The sequence below is a fragment of the Mus musculus genome, chromosome 14 (genome assembly GCF_000001635.26).
Source record: "Mus musculus strain C57BL/6J chromosome 14, GRCm38.p6 C57BL/6J".
NCBI classification, from domain to species: Eukaryota; Metazoa; Chordata; class Mammalia; order Rodentia; family Muridae; genus Mus; species Mus musculus.
The window spans coordinates 63374097-63394944 of record NC_000080.6 but is presented as its reverse complement, the minus strand read 5'-3'; the positions used below and the strand labels follow the sequence as shown (position 1 = coordinate 63394944).

Here is a 20848-nt window from a genome sequence, read left to right as displayed (position 1 = left end):
CCAAGGCCACCTGATTTCTCCCATGTTGTCTTCTAGAAGTTTTACAGTTTTGAGTTTTATAAGTATAGTTTCATGATCATGATTCACTTCATGATCTGGCTTGAGTTGTTTTTGTGGGAGTTGTTTTTGTCAAGATGCGATGTGTTTTTCCTTTGACATGTGGTACCCAATGATCCCACACATCTGTTAAAGAGATTAACCTATGGCCTAGTGACTTGCCTTGGTCATTTGTCAATGAGTGGTAGACCATAGTTACAAAAATGCACTTCTGGGCTCTTTATGGTATTCTTATGCTCGTTCTTTCATACTGCCCCTTCCTGTCTTGAGAGTAAGGTACACATTCCGGTAGGATGAGTCTCAACTTTGCTCTTTTCCTGTAGAACAGTATTGGCTCTTCTGAGCATGTCTCTCCGTAAACACTTGAGAATCACCTTGTTAAGTCACAAAACAACTGGCTGCCTGGGCTCCTTGTTGCATTTCATCTGTGCTCATGAACCCACAGTAGGCGATTGCGTCTTCATGGTCCTGAACCCTAATAGAGCTCCATTTCTTTAGATCTGCTATCAGGGATGTATAGTTTCCTTCACATGCTTTCAGTACACTTTTCATTAGATCTATACTCAAATATAGATATTTTGGTGTTAATGTAGAGAGAGCTTTTTAAAATTTCAGCCCCAATTGCTCCTTGCAAGTGCATAAAAACATATGTATGAGTTAGATTCAGGAGGATGTTTCAGAATTTTACACATTTATATATTTATATTTATTGACATTTATTTAGTGTGTATGCATGTGTATGTGTGCAAGTGCACACACATTGCACACACACTCAGAGGGGGGTCAGAGGACAGCTTCCGTGTTCTGAGGACTGAATCAGTTTGTCAGACTTGATGGTAAGGGCTTCACCCACTGAGCCATCTCTCCAGATCCTTACATCCTTTGGTTATTCTTTGGGATCTCTTTATGCAAAGAACCAAGCTATCCATGAGTAAAGATATTCTCTATTCCCTTTCAACCTTATGCTGCTTGCTCTCCTCTCTTCCTTTATTGTTAGGACTGCTAAAACGATGTTGGATCAGGGTGGGGCGAGTAGACATCCTTCTGCCTCAAGATTAGTTTTTTGCGTTGATTTCGTTTTCTATTTATATTTTAGATCACGAGTTCCAACTCCATCCATACTATCCACATCTATCTTATTTTTTCAGCCATTTATTTTCAGTTTTCAAGACTGTTCTTTTCATGCTTATATTGGAGAAAGGTAAGCAGCCGAGAAGGAATGAGATAACTGCACAGGAAAGTATCCTGCGAACTGGAAAGTGCCACAGAGGTACACGCTGGTCCAGAGTAATTGTTTCCCCTATCAATAAACTATGCAGGAAACATAGCACCATACAAGAAATATTTGTATGGAGGACAGAAACAGGGCATTTCACTTATGGACAAGAGGATAATTGGCATTGTTTACGGCAAACTCAAAGAAAGAACTGTGGGATGACTGGTCCCTATTACAATGCATACTCTGGAAGCAAAGGCAAACAAAACCATCTAGGTGATGTAGTGCATGCCGTCCGATCACATTCTAAAACACAGATCCTGGACCCCACCTCACCTGTTGAAGAACTGTTAGGATGGGACTCGGGGTCAGCTGCTTACTGCACAAAACCAGGCTTCAGAATCCTTTGCCACACAAAGAACAGGCTCCATTAAGGGGGAATGCACTCCAGATTTAACGACACAGTGAACAATTAAAAGTTACAAGAGAGCTGGGTGAGGTAGCGCACAGCTTTAATCCCAGCACTCGGGAGGCAGAGGCAGGCGGATCTCTGAGTTCAAGGCCAGCCTGGTTTGCAGCAGTGTGAGTTCCAGGACATCCAGGGCTACACAGAGAAATTCTGTCTCAAAAAAAAAAAAATTACAAGAAACTGAACACTGAAGAGTACATTACAAACCCGGAGTCATTAAAGCAAGACATGAAGTTCTATGTTGACACTAGAGCAGGTCATTAACATGTTTCCATGGTCACTAATGGGGAGTTTAAAAATATACATTTCCATGAGATCTCCCTCCAAAAAGACTTTTGGTTCACCTGAAGGAATTTTATTTGTGTGTGTAAAACCCAGTGTGTGTAGGGCTTCTCCAAGGCTTCAGGGTGACACATAGTTGATGCACCATAAAAGGGTATGCCTTGTACTCTGAGCAGCCTCACAAGAAGGTCACCTTCCCTGCTGAGGTTCTGCTCGGAACCCTCAAACTATTTATCATCAGAAAATCTTCTCTACCAGATTTACCGCATTAGGGTGTGAGAGCATTTCCATAGCAGGAAAGATCTGGTTTTATAAAACTGAAATAGCCACAGGAGTGCTTCCTCCTACTCACTGTGCCTCAGCCAAGCCACACATGCCCAGGGGTCGTCACTTGCTCAGCTACATGTTTCAAAGCCACTTCTTCCTAACAAGCCCATTGCTCGTGCAGGGAAAATAGACAACTCCAGAGCTAAGTAGGATCAGACATGGTGTCTTAGGGTTACTATTGTATGATGAGACACCATGACCAAAGCAGCTTGGGAGGAAGGCGTTGACTTACACCTGGAGACAGGAGCTGATGCAGAGGCCATGGAGGAGAGTTATTTATTAGCTTGTTCCTCATGGTTTGCTCAGCCCACCTCCGTGTAGAACCCAGGACCACAGCCCACAGGTGGTACTACACACAATGGTGTGGACCCTCCACCCACCAATCACTGACTGCAAAAATGCCCTACACACTTGCCTACAGCCTGATCTTAGGAAAATATTTTCATAGTTGAAGTTCCCTCCTCTTAAATAACTTTAGCTTGTGTCACGTTAGCACAAAAGTAGCCAGTACACATGGTGAATCCTTGGATGGGAGATGGCTTGGGACTATCAGAAGTGATCACCTCTCTAAAAAATATTTGTTTGTTTGTTTGCTTGCTTGTGCCCTGTCTGTGCACCACAGGTGAGGGTCTCGGATACCCTAGAGTTATAGGTTGCTATGAGAGGCTATATAGTTGCTGGAAATCAAACCAGAGTGCTCTGGAAGAGCAGCCAGTGCTTTCAACAGCTGAGTCATAGCTCCAACTCCAAATGACCAATCTTTAAAATATATTTCACACAACTTGGACTGTATTCCCTTAAATAATTATGATACACACTATACAGGTTAATGGAAAACCCTCATTTTCTGAACACCTTTCCTTCATCAAATGTCCTTAGGAAAATACTTGCCTATGGTTAGATTGATTGACCGTCTTTCTGGGGTGACTTTTCTTCTCTCGGGCCCCACTTAACAAGTGTGAAATGCATGATGAAATCATATTTATAGCTTTTCTATCTGTCAAGGAAAAAAATCCGATTAAAGTTGGCAAGAACATTTTGATGGATGTGTGGGACAGACCACCTGAACTTTGACCCACTTTAGCATCACTCCTTTGGTGTGCCTCCTATACAGCACACATCACCTTAAATAACATCTGTACCAGGAGAAAATGCACCTGAATCAAATGGAGCCTGTGGCTTTTGGTCCATGAACAAGGAAGCAAAGTCCAAAATATAGAAAATTCTATAGGATTTGTAGTTTACAAATCAAGGAACATGGAACTTGTCAGAGTTGGGGCAGGGGAATAGTAATCATATGTTAAGTATGATTGTGTTGGAATCCCAAGGGCAAATCTAGCAAGAAGCCAGCATGAGATAAGTATCTGATGATTATTGATGAACTTCTGCTGTGTAAGATATAACACTTTGTTCCTAGAGCTGGAATGTTTAAGACCAAGTGAACAAAAGATTATAGAGTTCTGAGAGCCATGGCTGGGGCTGCTTCAAGTTCAGGTGTGGATGGAATGATACAGAGTTGCAACTGTGTTGAAGGCTGGGCTTGCTAGTCCCTGACTACACGGTGGTAGAAAGATGTCTGATGTCCTTAACTGCCATCTGCAGAAGGGGACTAGTAACACTTACTTCTCATGGTACTGAAGAAACTGTAACCATTGGTTCTTCTGGTATCTAGCCTGACAGCACAGTGCCTATTAGATGTTTAGGTGAGCTAGGCACTGTTCTAAGATGTGCTAGTAATGAGTAACACTAATTATATTAATACAATCAATATAATACTAATTTATAACACCCTGGGGACAGAAATAATCACTACTTCAATTAACACACTAAAATCCTAAGCAACTCACTGAAGGGCAAACAATTATATCCTGTACTCTTCCTCCCTCCCTCCCTCCCTCCCTCCCTCCCTCCCTCCCTCCTTCCCTCCCTCCCTTCCTTCCTTCCTTCCTTTCTTCCTTCTTCCCTATGCTGTGTGGTCCCCAAAACAGTGTTCTGTGGGTGGAGTATCAGGATACGTGCAAACAGCACCTAAGCCTTGCTACTCCAAAGCATGAATCAGAGTCAGACAGACCTGAAGCCATATACTATACCCCAGCAATGACTTAATCGATGATACCTGCTTTCAACCAGGGGTCCCCTGTTTCTAGATTAACAAGCATGGCTTTCTAGGTTAGTAGTGCCAGGTTAGGTACACAAATGCTCACTGCTCTGCTGGGTCCAAGGATCTCCCTGGCCATTGTCTTTTAGCCCACTACCAAACCTTCAGGTTCGATATACCAAAGCTCATCCCCCAAAGACAAGACAGACAAATCCAATAAACCTCAGAACCACCTTGGAAATGATAAAGTCCCCTGAATAGGAAGGACCATGAATCCCACAGGTTGCTCACCAGTTCCTCCGCACCCAGAAACAGGCTCTCACCTGTGTTAATCCAAAATATAAAAGAAACAAAAGCAGAACAAAATGTTTATTTAGTGTCCCATTTGTTCCTTGATTCTTCCTTGTCTTCCCATTGTGGGGGCCTCTTGGCAATGTTTGTTAATTATGTGCAGGTTGTTGGCCTTTGACTTTAAACCTAAATATCTGCTCTCTATGTATCAACTTGCGCAAACATCTGTGCACTGAGCCTAGGTGCTCACCCTGGAGCTCAGCAGGGTCAGGACAACTATTCTGCGCAGGGAGCAGTGTTCACACAATTGTCTCCATATTCGCTATTTTACACAAGTAGACATAGTCAATTGTTGCTGGAAAGCGTAATTAAAATATATTTGTGACCAGCTGAAAATGGACTGTGGAGACGAGCCAAATAGACAAGGTAGAATTGAAATTTTTCAGAGCTCTAAGACCCTATCCAAGATGGGAAGTCAATTATTTAGCTTTCTCAACCATATTCGAGGGCACCTTTCTCTGAGGGTTTTGTTTATGATGCTAAGAATGGACCCATCCCATCCCATCAACCAGGAGACAAACTCAGGGAAATGAAATGATTTGCCCATGGTTGCAAAGCCAGTAGGCAGGTTGCTCTGAGCTCTGATCACTGAACCCCTGACCACCATGGCTGGAACAACGGGGAGAAAGAAGAGGCTTAGAAAGCTTGGTAGGCAGGTGACATCCCATGTAGGGGAAAAGGCAGCGATCCAGACTTGAGGCTTGTCCTGCCAAGGATCACCTGTTTTCTGTGTGAGCTGGCCCCAGTGTCAGAGCTGCTGTCTACCACCTTCCATGCCACCTGAAAGCCTCCTTGGCTCTCTTGCTTCAGATGCAAGGACTATCACAACCAAGCCATCGATGATATCACAAACATCAAAACTGGAGGTGCCGAGCGCTCTTCAACCATGACACACACAGCAGGTGTCAATAAGGGCCTTCAACTCTGATTTTAACTGTTGCCTTCACCACATCCCCTGTTTGGCTGAGGTTGGTTTCAGGCTTTGAGTACCTCCCCAGGGGCAGACAGGGACCTCTCAGCTCTTGTGAGAATCTGCATGGAGGTCAAATTTATTTCTAATCAACAAATATCTCACATCCTCCTTTGGGTAACCCACAAAATGTACACACACATGTAAATTCAAACGCCCGCGTGCATGCACGCAAAGGCAGATTTGTGCTCTCCTCCCATCCTTTCCTGGAAGGGAGGCCAATGTCTACTGGATGAAGCCACGCCCCATGGTATACCAAGGTTCTATGTGCTCCCTCTTCTCTGGTGGACTTCTGCACTCCCTCACTTCAGCCACCCTGAGACTCCAGGGTTAGCCAAACCTAGTCACAGGGAATGTTGTCACACAGCCTTCTGGGTGACTAGGGTGTAGCCAGTCTTCATTGAGAACTTATGCATTCCCTAAAACCCTGGAAAGTCGGTTGTTCATGGACTGTAAGGAGTGGGGTCATTTCCCATAGGAGTCAGACTTCCTGTCAGGGTCTTTAAATACTCAAGTGTGCTGGGTAAGTAGCTGGGTAAGTTTTCCCAGGAAGTTCACATTTGGGGGCTGACTAGATGGAAAATGAGTGTGGTCATCTGGACAGGCGAAAAAGAGCTCAAGTCCAGAGAAGGTTCTCGAACCTGCTGCTCACTGACTTATCATTGAGTCTGGGAGATGGGGAGGTCAGGACATGCTTGAGACCCAACTACGTGGTGTCCATCCGAGAACTATCCTTGTCCCAGCTCCTAAGTACCACTGGGGCTAAGCTTTGCTTCTGTACAAGGGTATGCACTTACTCTTGAAGTGCTCATGGAATATAGGCAGTAAGGAAACATGTATTTATTTTGTTGTCTGGATTTGGGTCTTTCCCACATCTTCTAAAATTCTTAACCAAAGAACAAACCTGATCATAGAGTCTATCAGTTTGTCCTCTGCATATAGCATTCATTTAACTCTGACTTTAAAGCATCTTACTAGACATGCTCACACAAAATCTCGCCATTGACAGAGGAGCCTGTGGGACCAGGGAGGAAGAGGAACTTCCCAGTGACATAGTGGCCCACTGACAACATAACACTAAAACCCAGACCACCAGACATGGGGTCAGGCTCCTGTCCCTGAAAACTGAGACCTATGCCAGGTGATGTCTGCGTCCTAAACACAGTCATTTTCCCTCTCTGGGTCGCTGAGAAAAAGATGGATGCCAGCATAGCTCTTTCAGCCTCTTCTCTCATGCTCTGATATGGGAAGCTGCACTGTCACATATTTCTAACCAGAAGGGGGTTGGGTGCAGGGACCCAGGGTCTTGAGGTCTCTTGTCATTGTTTGCTGTCTGCTTGCATACAGGATGGGGCTGCTGAGCAGCAAGAGGCAGGTCAGTGAGAAGGGCAAGGGCTGGAGCCCCGTGAAGATCCGCACCCAGGACAAGGCTCCCCCACCCCTGCCACCCCTGGTGAGTGATCAGCCCCTTCCGGGACAGGGTCTAAGTCACAGGGTGCTCCCTGAAGCGGCTGCTTTGGGCTCATATGTCTCCATGACGGTTTCGTTCCATTCCCTGCCTGGTCACAAATCTATTAGTTCGGGGCAATTGGAGTCATGCCTGGACCCATGTCCTGCCCTGTCTGTCACTGTGGGCATCACCAAGATCCTAACAGAGGCCTGATGGGAGCCAAGACTGCTGGTTCCCTTTCCTAGACGAACCCTGGCCTCTCTTCTAGCTGTATCAAAGCATCCTAGCTGTATCAAAGCATCATACAGTACTCTGCACACGATGAGATGTTTATTGAGTGGATGAATGAACGAGAAGATGGGCAAATTCAAACTTAGACCAAGTTATTTTCCCAAAGTGACACACTAACAAACAGAAGCCTAGAGCTTAATTTTTTAAAAGCCGTGGGATGCATCCGTACTTTAGAAAGATGGAAATTCCATACTATTTCACTTGCCGGAGATAATTAGAGTTACCTCTCCTGAGCTCCTGCCCCAAGGCCCTTTCTTCATCCATTTGGCTCATGGTTCTGGGTTACAGCCCATCATGGATGGCCATGACACAGTAGCAAGAGCTTATTGTATCTGCCTTCACCACAGTAACACAATACTGTGACCCAGGCAACTCAGAGAGGAAAGGTTACTTGGGCTTCAGTTCCAGAGGGATAACAGTTGGTGAGATTTAACCACACTGATGCAGCTCATTATTTCTTTGTTTTGCCATGGATCTTAAGGGCTACTGTCATGATGAAAAAACACTTCATGTGTGACTATTACTATACCAGGCGTATCTTCATGTTATGGCCTGGCACACATGTGCAGGAGTCTTCCCATGGGATAGACACCCTGTGGATATTTATTGAGTTTTAGGGAAACACAATTTTCCAATATCTTTCTTTGCCAATGAATGCCCGTCCACAACTTCTTCTTTAATGGTAGAGCCAGGATTTTGACTGAGGTGACAGAGCTTTTTCCCTTTGAAGCTAGGCATGGACATACATGGTCAGGGCAAGGATGGCAGGTGGCCTGGGGTGACAGAGGTACTCCAAGGAGCTGATATAGTGTATACAGAATGTATCTAAGTATCCCTGTATGTGGCTACCCTCCTTCCTCAGAGTAGGTACCCACAGGCAATCTAGTCTCCTGGCTCTCCAGTGTCCTCTAGTTCTACCCTTGCTATAGACTGCTCACTAACTCAGTGTGTTTCTGCCCAAGGTTGTCTTCAACCACCTTGCCCCACCATCTCCTAACCAGGACCCAGATGAAGGTAAGAAAAGAGCATGAGAGCACCTGTCTAGGGACATCATGTGTTAGAACCAGAGCAGTTGTGGTGGGCCCTGTATGGCTGGAAAGCAGTGGGGGATGCTGGGAGCTTAGAAGGAGAATAAGAAAGGAGTTACAGGAGCATGTCTGGCACCCAAGGCCTGGCTTGGAGACTCTAGATCCCAAACTCCAAGGGCAGCAGGACTGCTCTGTCCTTCCCTCTCACCATGTGGAGGATGGACACCTTCTTGACTCCCTCTTTCCATAGCCCCTGGAAACCTTCCAGCCATCTGTACCATCTCCTTCATTCCATACTCCACAGTGTTCTGATGGGACTATGGTGGTCCCATGATGAATGAGCCTCCTCTTGGGCCGGGACTCAGGCTTTTGAGGGCTTCCTGGATGGGATTTGTTTGGAGCTGGCTACCAAATCATCCCATATCACCCATCCATACAAATCATTCCTTCATTCACTCACAGACAATGTGGAGCAAGAGCACTCAAACCACTGTATCCCAAAGATTGGGTAAGATGTCACAGTGGGTAATACACCTCTCCTGTCCCTTGAGAGCTAAGCCTGTCACCTTTATGAGAAAAGTGCTAGAACTTGTCGGTGTTGTCATCTGGGAGCCCTTACCCAGCTAAGGACACCATCTTTCCCATCAGATAGGTAACCCTTCACTTTCTAGCAGGGGGTATCCAATCTTTAAAATGGAGGCTCAGGGGAGGGAAATAACTGACTGCATTTGGCACAAGGGTTTAAGTCTCAACACTGTGAGGGACTCCGCCATTCATGCTGAGCCTCCTCCCACCAAGGGAAGGTCCCAGCCTCAGACCATGCCACTCATCCATGACAATGTTAGGTCATCTGTGAGCTACAAGTCTCCAAGAGATTCTGCCAGGTATTAGGGACCCCTGGTGTCAAACAATGATCATCTGAAAAGTGTCCAGCATGCTCCTGCACCTTCTACTGCCTCACCGGCTTGTCAACATCCTTCCAGGGGAGTCTCAGAGCCAAGAAGGCCAGGTGCTGAAAGCCAGAGGTGCCCCTGGGAAGCTCTGGTACCAATGCCATAGAGAGGGCGGGGCTGGAGTGGTCACATGACCTTTGGGATAGAGGCTGGGAAATGATGCTGAGGGGATACTTCAGAGGCAAGTTGGATTCAGGATCAGCTACTGGCTCTTAGACTTGGGCCTACAGCCCTCTAAGGGCTGGCAATGGCTGCCTCCATGTAGCTGCTCCCCCACCCTCAATCTTTGTCTAGGCCTTAGTTCTGAAAGGAAGATGAGCCAGGCAATGAGGGTCGGCCTATTCCTAGAGTGGCTGTGGGTCTGGTGTCACTTCCTGAGAATCCCCTCTTCATTGCTGAGAGTATAGCCTCATGTGGCTTCCTCTCACTAACGCTCTTAGGACCTGGAAGATGGTTTCCCCCAGACCTCTACTTCAGTTGTGGACCCCAGTGGTAGCCATCTCTTCCTTGTTCTTTCCAGAGGAGCGTTTTGTGGTGGCTCTGTTTGACTATGCCGCTGTGAATGACAGGGACCTTCAGGTGCTGAAGGGTGAGAAGCTCCAGGTCTTGAGGAGGTAAATTTCTAGCATCCTGTCCCCAGTCATCAAGGACCTCCCCCCATTGTCTACTTCCCTAGTTCACCCACCCCATCCCTGGGGCACCCCTAAATGGCCTTCTCTCTTGCCATTTCCCTCTCCTGAGTTCCGGGGTTCTCTTAGGCATGGGTCATTGTCCTTCCCTCCAAGTCTTTCTGGTAAGGTGGTTTCCACGTCTGGCCTTCTGGCTGCTGTTAAAATCTAACGAGACACCTCCCTGGATCCCACATAGCCACTCCACTTTGGCTTACTCTCTGTGTTCTTTCTCAGAACACCCTCCAGTCTGCTTATGTTCTCCCTTCTTCCTTCCTCCACCCTTCAGGCCCACACCATGCAACACCAAGGTCTGACTTTATTCTTAAAGGTCTGCAGTGGGTTTGAATTGAACGTGTAAGTGAGTGCCCTGATCTTAGATTCTACACAGCTTTCCAGTTCCTCCCTTGTCAAGCCCCCTCCTGGGTTTGTTTTCTTAGCCAGGTCCAACTCATTCATAACTTTTGGACCTGCCCCATCCATTGAGACAGGGGCCACTTAGTAAAGGGCATGGTGATCAGGTTGTCAGGCTATACAAGCAAATCTACCCTTCCTCTGCACTATGACCCCTTCTGCCTGTCACATGGCCCAGTGGATGGGCCACTCCCACGGCACCTCCTTATCACCAGGCTGTCTGTCTGTCTCTCTCTGTGTTACTGTCTCTTACCAGATTGGGATCTGTTGTAGGGTGCTGAGAGCTGCTCAGTGTGTCTTGTGTGAGCCTCTGACATATTTCTGTCTCCCCTTCTTCCTCTAGCACTGGAGACTGGTGGTTGGCCAGGTCACTCGTCACAGGAAGAGAAGGTTATGTGCCCAGCAACTTTGTGGCCCCAGTAGAGACTCTGGAAGTAGAAAAGTAGGTGAATAGACTTCGTCAAGCCAGAGGCGGCAGGGCTGCTCTCACTGCTCTGGGTACGGCAGGGCCAGAAAGTGAGCTTAGTAGTGGCTGTTGGTGAGAGGCCAGGAATGGAAAGTTCTGGCTCTCTTCTAACACTCTGAATGATGCCAAGGGAGTCTGTCTTCCCTCTGAAAGAAGAGCTACTGATTCCTAGCTTCTCTAGATGAGACTGCCCACAGTGTCTGGTTCCCTCCAGAATCCATAGCAAAGCTCTATGTCCTGTGACCATTCCCCACCACTGCCAGAGACAGGCTCAGTCCTCGAGGCATCTTCAACTTTCTCATCACCAGCTCTCACACACCAGCAAGCTCCACCGGGGGCATTCCCCTACTCCTTCACATAGTGCAGAGACATGAGTATGCCCCACCTCATGGTGGTGACGTTACCTGCTTCCTTACCCTTCCCACGCACCATGGGTTTTCCCCCAGAAACATGTTGTATCAGTTATTTCTTTCATCACTATTTAAAATTTATATAGTTTAAGGAAGGCTTCATTTTGGATCACGGTTAGAGAGAGTACATGATAGCATGAAAGGAAAGATACACCCTGCTCACGATGTTCATGATGGTAGGAATGTACAGCCAGGCACCTCTCACAGATCAGTGGACCAGGAAGCAGCTTGAGCTTCACCAGGGCAGCTGAGCTGGCTTGTCACCTCCAGTGCCACTCCCATGGCTTCCAACTAGACCTCATATCTCGAAGGTTCCACAGCCTCCCACAAGAACACCACTAGCCAGGGACCACATCTTCAAACATATACAACCCTGCAAGGAGCATTTTATATCTGTCCACAGCATGTGTTGAAAAGCCCCATGCTAAAGAGAGGTGAATCGGAAGGAATCCAGGCCCAGAAAGTCCCTGGCAGTGACATCATTGGCTCAGACAGCAAGGAAACTGAAAACTCATGCCAGGAGAAGGGTGGTGGAGGATCAGGAGCTATCTCACAGACTAGCAGTGATGAAGGTTACCTAACTCATGTTCTTGCTTCATCACATTCATCCAAAATGTGAACCTAGAAGTTGATGGGATGAAGTGGGGTTGCAGGGACTGAGGGGCCATCTGACTGAACAGGATGTGAGGGACATCTCAGGATCGACTTAGGGGTATCACCAACTCTGAGGCTCACCCACTCTTGCTATTTTCCAGATGGTTCTTCAGGACCATCAGCCGGAAGGATGCTGAGAGGCAGTTGCTGGCTCCGATGAACAAGGCCGGCTCCTTTCTCATCAGAGAGAGTGAGAGCAATAAAGGTTGGTTCAGGAGCCTCGCTGGCCCCACTTGCCATGTGTGCACGGTCCTAGGAAGCCCTCAGTGAGGCCTTGATCTGGAGTGCCAGGGATACCTGTTCCATGGCTTCTGTCCCATGTCCCTGCCTGGGAGCTGCTTTGAGGCTGTCCACACCAGGTATTCTCCTGGTCCCAAGACTGACACTACTGGATAGCAGGGGTCGTGGAAACACCCAAATGCTACAGTGGCCACAAACTGGCCACAAACTAGTGAACTGAGGCAGATGGGGCTGAGAAAGGAAAGATACCAGATAGCCATCAGTCCCCCAGCACATTTTGGAATCAAAGAGTCAAGATTGGAGAATCTTTAAAAAGCATCTCAGTCAGCAAGTGGCAGGTCACAGGAAAGAGCAAGGGCTGTGGCAACCTCAAGGTGCGATGGACAGGAAGGCAGCCTCTTGGTGCACTTTTGCAAGTAGACTGTGAGAGACAGATTAGCAAGAAAGACACAAGAGGAAAAAGGTCTTAAGATGCGGACTGCTATGCCTGCAGAGCATCTGAAACAATGTGCAACAGTATCAAGGTCCTCATACAGAAAGGTGTGCAGGCCTGACCCCTCGTGGTGGAGAGTGGGACTGCTCCTCAAACACGTGTTCATAGGAAGGGTAGGGTGCCTCCTTCTCAGTGCCCCTAAGCCTACTGTAGCTAACTCTTCTCCTAATCTTCATGCAATGGCCCCATTTCACAACTAATTTGAAAATGGGAGATTCTGTGGCAGCCACAGGGCTGGACAGAGGCATTTTATAAAGGCTCAGGAAGAAGTTTCTTAGCGGGAAACTCTTCCTCTGTGCCTTGCCACCTGCTTCCTTGTCTATACAAAAATGTCAACACAAACTGTAAAGCACAGTGTGACTTTGGAAAGACCTCTGGTGAGCATCTTGCTTCCAGGAAGGACATTTGCACTGGAGGCCCTGAGTCTCCCAAATCCTGAGTCCCTCCAATCAAAGATATTTAAGCTCCAAGTCCGCTGGAGACCTCTCATTTCTGAGTATTCTAGGCATCCCCAAGAGAGGACCTATAGATAGCTGAGAAACGGTCCTGTCTGCTCCAGAGTTCCTGATTCCCTGGCAGTCTAGGGACTTGGAGGGAAGTCTGGGTCAGACAGCCAATAGGGAACAGGGTTAAGACAAAAGGAAGGGAATTTATGCTGAGATGGCTGAGGACTGAGTCCAGAATATGGGGAACCTTCTTCACATCTCACAAGTGCCAACTATGGTCCTGGGTTTGCATTACTGTGTCTCACTTTGCATGTATCTGTTAACCCTGTAGGTGCCTTTTCCCTGTCCGTGAAAGATATCACCACCCAGGGGGAGGTGGTCAAGCACTATAAGATCCGATCACTGGACAATGGAGGCTATTACATCTCCCCCCGGATCACCTTTCCCACCCTCCAGGCCCTGGTGCAGCACTATTCAAGTAAGAGGCATTGGGAATCCCTGGGGTCTCTACCACATGGCCCTAAACTGTATGAGTCAACTGGAGGGGGGGGGTTGTCCTCCAAACCAGACTTAAGGATTTGCCAACTTGCAGCTTAATGATTTCAAGATCAGAGGCCTAATGCTTGGGGTGGGGCTATTCGGAATGTCGCAAAGACCTACAGTCTCAGAGAGTGCAGATCCCAGACATCAAGTCCCGCCTGCCACCGCAGGAGTGAGGAGACAAGAGACACAGTTCTAGGACAGTGTGGTTCTTAAGGCACATCTGCTCTAGGGACCACCAGGACCCTCTTTTCTTCCCTGAAACAGAGAAAGGGGATGGTTTGTGTCAGAAGTTGACTCTGCCCTGTGTGAACCTGGCCCCGAAGAACCTTTGGGCCCAAGATGAATGGGAAATCCCCAGGCAGTCTCTCAAGTTGGTCCGGAAACTTGGGTCTGGGCAGTTTGGCGAAGTCTGGATGGGTGAGTTGTGGCATCCCCAATTCCCTCTCTCTCCTCTCTGCTCTGAGCCTGGCCATGGGAGGGAGGCAGTTCCATACAGGCACACACCCCTTTCCTGAGAGGCCTATGAGGCATAGAGGCAGAGCTATATATGTCTACACAGATGAGTTTATAAAGCCCAGATGCCAAGGGATTCACATCATTATCTTGTCTTCCCTGTAGTGGAAGGGACTGGAATCCAGCTCTCCCGATTTGTAAGCCAGTCCCTCTTCCATTCTCAGACAGATGTTGTCTTTGTGGCTGACTTCTGTGAACTTGACCATTTCACTAGGTCCTTTTAACTCCAGCTCTCCAGACACAAGCCATACATCAGATATTGGGAGTCAGGAGCCAGGAGCTCCAGGGTCTTTGCAAACAGAAGTCACATTTACTGGTGTGTGACTGTGGGGTCCTGACCCCAGTGGCCGTGCCATTCTGTCATAGCTGCTGCCTGCTGCTGCTTACTTAAAGCACCCAGATAGGGTGTAACATAAGGCCCTTTGTCTTGTTCTGCTCTGGTCCATGTCTCAAATTTCCATTCTGATGCCTCCTGGAACCTCACACCTTTATCCGGAGCTGCAGATCTGGTCCTCACCAAGGCTCAGCACCCATAGGAAGAGCAAGCCCCGGCCATTGTCTTACACACTTTAGTGGGTGTCATCCCACACCCCAGACTGCATGAACCCCAACACATCCTGAGGCTCTGTTGCGGGGTTCTCAGAGACAAACTGGCATCTTATACAAGATATGAACTCCCATCATGCCCGCAGGAACTGCACGTTCCAGCTTGAACCTTGGGTCCAGATAGAGTGAGGCTTGAATCTGTGGTCAAGGGCATTCTTCAACATCTGAATGGCTCCTTCACTCTCCCGCCCTTTCAGGTTATTACAAAAATAACATGAAGGTGGCCATCAAGACCCTGAAGGAGGGAACCATGTCACCGGAAGCTTTCCTGGGCGAGGCCAACGTGATGAAAACCCTGCAGCATGAGAGGCTGGTTCGTCTCTACGCTGTGGTCACCAGAGAGCCCATTTACATCGTCACTGAATACATGGCCAGAGGTGGGGTCCTCTCTCTCTCTATGGGACAGAGCTTACAGGGCAGAAACAAGAGTGGAGCATGCTGGCGGATTTGCCTGGCCCCAGGGGCTCCTATAGGGGATCTGTAAGCTTTGTTTTACGAGAGGGAGGACTGAGAAAGAAGGTAGAATGGATTTTAGAGAGCTGTGTTCTCAGCTCAGGGGAATCTCAGCCTTCCAGAGACCCCCCAGTTTTGCTTCTGAGTTGTATTTTCCACTCTTGGAGCAAGCCCTGTGTTTCTGGAACCTCATTTTTGCTTCTGGAATACACACATCATGCTTTGATCCCCAGTATGATTGGCAGAGCCTTGCAAACTAGGAAGAGCTGTAGACTGGGCATCCAAAGGTGGATCTAATAATCCCAGTTCCACCTCTTCCCAGTGACGGGAACTTTTGCAAACCTGTGAACATTTCACAGTGGGGGTTGATAAGGCGAATGGGCCTGGGCGGCCTCTGCAGTGCCTCCACAGGGAGCAGTTGGCCAGGCACCAGACCTGGCTCCGACCTAAGGGACCTCACCCTCCATGGCCCTGACATCACCTTTCCTCCTGTAGGTCCTCAATGTTACCATGCTAATTGTAATAGTTGTTACCAAGAGGGGCGGCATCACCGGCTATGCTGGTAACCTGCCTCCTGGCTGCAGTTTTCAAGAGCACCTCCCAGGCCGTGAGCTCTGTGGAAGAGCCACTTTCATTACTTGCCCCAGCTCTCTCTTCTGGTGTTTTCTTGTTAATGTTTGGTGGGGAGGGTGGGAGAGGGAGTCTGTCTAGGAGGGGAGTAGACTAAGGAAGACACCTGGGAACGTCATGCTGGAAAAGAACACTAGCCTTAGGCCCAGAGCTGGTCTATCCCAGCTCTGCTGACTCAGGAGACCCCAGATGTGCCCCTGAATTTATCTGAGAACTAACTTTTAAAAGTCTGGGAGCTAGTGTTTCCCTGAAGCCTGAGGCACCTCAGCTGTAGGCAGATCACCACCCCTACCTCCTCACATAGACACAGACCACGCAATCAGAGCCAGGCTCCATCCAGTCACTTTGCAGTTGCTGTCTTTCTTCTCCTAGGATGCTTGCTGGATTTTCTGAAGACCGATGAAGGTAGCAGGTTGTCCCTTCCAAGGCTGATTGACATGTCAGCCCAGGTTGGTGAGCTCTGAAGCAGAGCGGGAGCCTGAAGGGGGGGGGCGCCCCACTCTGTGCTTTGTGACTGTACTGAATTCCCTGGTAGGAGGCTGTGCTCAACTGTGAAGGGCAGAAAGCCTGAAGTAGCGACCTCTAAATATATAAACCCCTAGAGAACAGATGAGAGACTTTACTCACTGATGTCCTCTGCCCTGATAGCATGGTAGATGCTGAAGCTTCATCACCCACCCTTGACCCTTAGCCAGCAAGATGATGGTGATAAAAATCCCACCTCCTTTCCTCTAGAGACACATCCCTCCCACTCACCTCAATGAGAGGCTCCCTTGGCTGCAAGGGAGTCTGGGAAATGTAGTTCCAATTCTGGGCCGCCATGATGGAGTAGGGTAGTTCTATTTATTAGGAAGGTAGAGATGGCAGTGGATGTTGGAAAGCTGGAGAATAGGAAAGAATTCTGTTTTGAATGTAGGCAGGTATGCTTTGCTCTGACTTCCTTCTCCAATGCTCTCATCCTGTCCTAAGACCCCCTAAATCTTGGTATTGGCCTGGAACTGACCTCAGCCTGATGAGGCATGAGCCACACAGAATACAAGGCACAAAACTTTCTAGGACCACCTTCTACACACACACACACACACACACACACACACACACACACACACACACACACACACACATCACTGTCCTGGATTATTGGCCTTTGGTTCCCTCTGAATCCATCCATGTGTAGACCTCCCCAGCCTCTGCTAGAAGAGTGCAGAATTGAGATTGGGCAGTATCTTTATCCCCGGGGGGATTTTAGCTGAGGGTTCTAACTGGCAGGAAGACACATCTGGGGGCCCTGAGTATGACTGTTGAAACTGGAACTCTCAGCAAGAAAGCTGTGGTCTGTGGCCAGCCTGCGAGACACACTGTCAACACACAGAGAGCTATAAAGGGGAGCCTTCCCACCCACACTTTAACCCACTTGCCCACTTTAACTTCCGACCCTGTCCCACATTATCTGCAGCTGCTATCAGCCCAGGAACTGAGGTCACAGTGTCTTTTTCCACTGGGGTAGCAGAGATCTGTTGATGCAGCTGTTAGGATGGACACAGAAACTTAACCCTGGCGACTGGCTTTGAGTCAGGCATTGGATGGACAGAAGCTGGTCCGCCTCTGCAGCCACAAGAATGGTGGTCCTATACAGTGCAGACTGCCTTGGATTCTTCCTGTCTGCACATTTCCAACCAGAGTCCCAGGACCAGCCCTTGTCGGAGGCCACGTCTACCAAGACTTTTCTGGACAAGAGGGAGGGGTTGTTGGCTCTGCTCTTGAGCAGTTTGCTGCTCATCAATGGATGAACAAGCCTCATTAATGTCTTTGGGTACAAAGCACCAGGGAGAAGATCTAGAGAGAGTCCTGGCTCCCCTTTGGCTTTGTAGCATCTTTTCTACAGACGCAGATTCGCGTCTTCTATGTTTGTGTAGGTTTTGTTTTTTTTTCCCTAAAGCTGATTCGTACGTGTTAGCTAACAGTGTGAGCATTGCCAGGGCTCCCTAGATAGAAGCTGTTTAGTTAGCCCTGGCTTTCCAACCCGCAGAGTCCCACACTAGCAAATGCATATTGACTGAGTGGTTTCGCAAGGGGATAAATGAGGAGACTCATGCATAAAGCAGGGCCCTGTGGAAACAGATGCAGGACTGGGGCCTGGTGTGCAGCTCAATAGGAGAGAAGTTGATAGTATATGTACCTAAGTTCCTGGGCAAGTAGGATCCATCTAGAAGCTGGCATCCTGCAAGAGCAAGTGAGAGCTGAAGTCACCTTTTCCATCCATCAGTGAGTGACTGAAGACTTAATGGCCTGGTACAGGTGCTTGGGACAGACAAGGCTCCTCTTCAGTGAGAGTCTGCTCCTCTGGAGCACCTGGGGCAGGGGCAGGGGCAGGGGCAGGGGCAGGGGCAGGGGCAGGGCCTCAGCTACAGTCACCTTATTCAACACTGACCCTAACCTTGGGTCCCAGAGATGGCTTCTCGTGCTCTGGGTAATAACTATGACCTCTCAGGGAAGTGACCCAGCCCATTGGACATTGGTGATTCCAAGGCATGGTTGGCTCCTCTGAGAGAAGTGTCCACTGAGGGAGTAGCCCTGCCCTTCCGTGCTATGCCCTGTTCGTCCTTTCTCCTCCCTGTCTCATTAGAGGCTATCTACAACCCCAGCCTTCTTTGCTATTCCCAGTCCACAGAACCTTGGAGACAATTGTCTGAAAAAGGGGGACAGGCCTGGGGATGTCAGCCTAGCTTCTCTGCTGCCCTGAGTCTGGGTTGGTCTCATGGGAAGGGGTGGATACCTTCTCTCTCCCCTGGGCAGGGCATGTGAAGCTGGCCTTATGAGCTGGTAGGCTCCATCCTTGCTGCCCTTCACCATGTGACCTGTCCCCTCAGGTTGCAGAGGGGATGGCTTACATAGAGCGCATGAATTCCATCCACCGTGACCTGCGGGCAGCCAACATCCTGGTGTCTGAGACGTTGTGCTGCAAAATCGCTGACTTCGGCTTGGCCAGGATCATTGACAGTGAATACACTGCCCAAGAGGGTGAGCAGAGTGTGTGAGTGTACACACACTCGCGCGCGCACGCACACACACACACACACACACACACACACACGAAAGCCTTTGAACGTCTCAACTCTCTGGAGCCCCCTTGAATGTCTCCTTGCTGTTGGAGATGACTAGGGAGACCCATGGTCCTTGTGTTTGGTCCTTTCCCACCCAGCTCAGCACTTCCTTTCCCTAGATGGGAGGGGGTGGCAGAGAAGCAACTCAAGCCCCTTGGGAGTCTTCATTCAGAATGGCCTTGGAATGCTCAGCTATCTCCTCCCCATCCTGGAGACTCCAGTGCATATAAATCTAGAAGGATGGAGGAGAAGACCTGCACTTTCTTCCCCTTGTTTCACCCTCTGATCCCCAGACTAAGTTGAGAAAATCCTCCTGTGGAAGGAGGGTGTCAGGGAGCACAGGTTGGAAAACACAGCTCTAACTAAAGCATGAGCATCCAACCCTTGCACCCGAAGGGTTGCATGGATGCTCTTCTCTTACTGTGAGTGAGGAAAATTGACTTTGCAGGAGGACTCTGGTACATTGATCAAGCAAGCAGTACTGGTTTAGTGCATTAATCAGTGGATTCAGGAGGAGAGCCACATCTTAGGGGCCGATAACCCCCTCAGGGGACTTCCAACTGGCTCCCCAGACAGTGAAACCATCAGGGGGGAGGTGGCCAATGCCACCTCAGCCTGAGGTTGGCTCTCAGTGCCAACCAAGGCTGTAGCCATCACGGTCTGAACTGAGATGGGCCTTGCTATCCCTCCACACAGTGGCCCTCAGAGGTGTCTGTCTGAGTGTCAGGTTTGCCTTTTGCAGGAAAGCACGGACTGAAGCCCGCCCATACCACGGTCCCTGCCGCTGGACAAGGCCGAGTGAGATAGGAAAGGATGCTTCCATCCCAGATGGACATGCACAGGGCTGGGGACATAGCTCAGTCAGCAGACTGCCTCTCTGGCATGAAGCCCGTGGTTTCATATTCAGTGGAGTATAAATGGGGCATGCTGGTGCATGGCTGTGATCCCAGCACAGTGGAAGGTGATGGCAGGAGGATTAGGAGTTCAAGGTTACCCCTGGCTACGTACGCTCTAGTTGGAGGCCAGTCTGGGATATACACAAGACTCTGTCTCCAAAAAATCAAAATCAAACAAAACAGTAAGTCAGATGGAAGCATATATGGGTGGTACTGGTTTTGTTGTTGGTTTTGTTTTTGCTTTTTTGGTTTGATTTGGTTTGGTTTTTGGTTTTCAAAGACAGGCTCCTCTATGTAGCCCTTGCTGTCCTTGAACTTACTCTGTGGACCAGGTTGGCCTTGAACTCAGAGATCCAAATGCCTCTGCCTCCTAAATGCTGGGATCAAAGGTGTGCACCACACCACCCAGGGACATCAACACTGTTTTTAAGAACTCCTAGGATAGTAGCAAGTGACTGTGTCTTCCTATATCCTCATGTATCCAGTGTACACATCCTGCAGGCCCTCCAGTGGGAACGGGCAGATAGGGGCAGGACTCTGTGGGTTGGGGGTAGATGGTTGGCTGTCCCTGGAGCTACTGCACTTTCCTGGCAGGGGCCAAGTTCCCCATCAAGTGGACCGCCCCGGAGGCCATCCACTTCGGGGTGTTTACCATCAAGGCTGATGTGTGGTCCTTCGGAGTCTTGCTGATGGAGATTGTCACCTATGGGCGCGTTCCCTACCCAGGTAGGCATTGTCCCTGTCCTTCCTACCATCCTCCTGGGACATCCTGATGGTGACTCGCCAGGCTCACTGACTGTGGGTATGTCACACTGGTGAG

General features: G+C 48.8%; 1 protein-coding gene across 1 annotated transcript in view; it reads left to right on the top strand.

Moving 5' to 3' along the window:
- Blk (B lymphoid kinase) overlaps nucleotides 1-20848 on the top strand; it is a 44351-nt gene that overhangs the window by 22243 nt on the left and 1260 nt on the right. The window contains exons 2-12 of the mRNA NM_007549.2: nucleotides 7118-7223; nucleotides 8474-8525; nucleotides 10013-10106; nucleotides 10918-11016; nucleotides 12206-12309; nucleotides 13615-13761; nucleotides 14091-14243; nucleotides 15143-15322; nucleotides 16401-16477; nucleotides 18899-19049; nucleotides 20623-20754. Of these exons, the coding sequence (NP_031575.2) occupies nucleotides 7119-7223; nucleotides 8474-8525; nucleotides 10013-10106; nucleotides 10918-11016; nucleotides 12206-12309; nucleotides 13615-13761; nucleotides 14091-14243; nucleotides 15143-15322; nucleotides 16401-16477; nucleotides 18899-19049; nucleotides 20623-20754 (1294 nt within the window). The 5' untranslated portion in view covers nucleotide 7118. The remainder of the gene's footprint in view (nucleotides 1-7117; nucleotides 7224-8473; nucleotides 8526-10012; nucleotides 10107-10917; nucleotides 11017-12205; nucleotides 12310-13614; nucleotides 13762-14090; nucleotides 14244-15142; nucleotides 15323-16400; nucleotides 16478-18898; nucleotides 19050-20622; nucleotides 20755-20848) is intronic.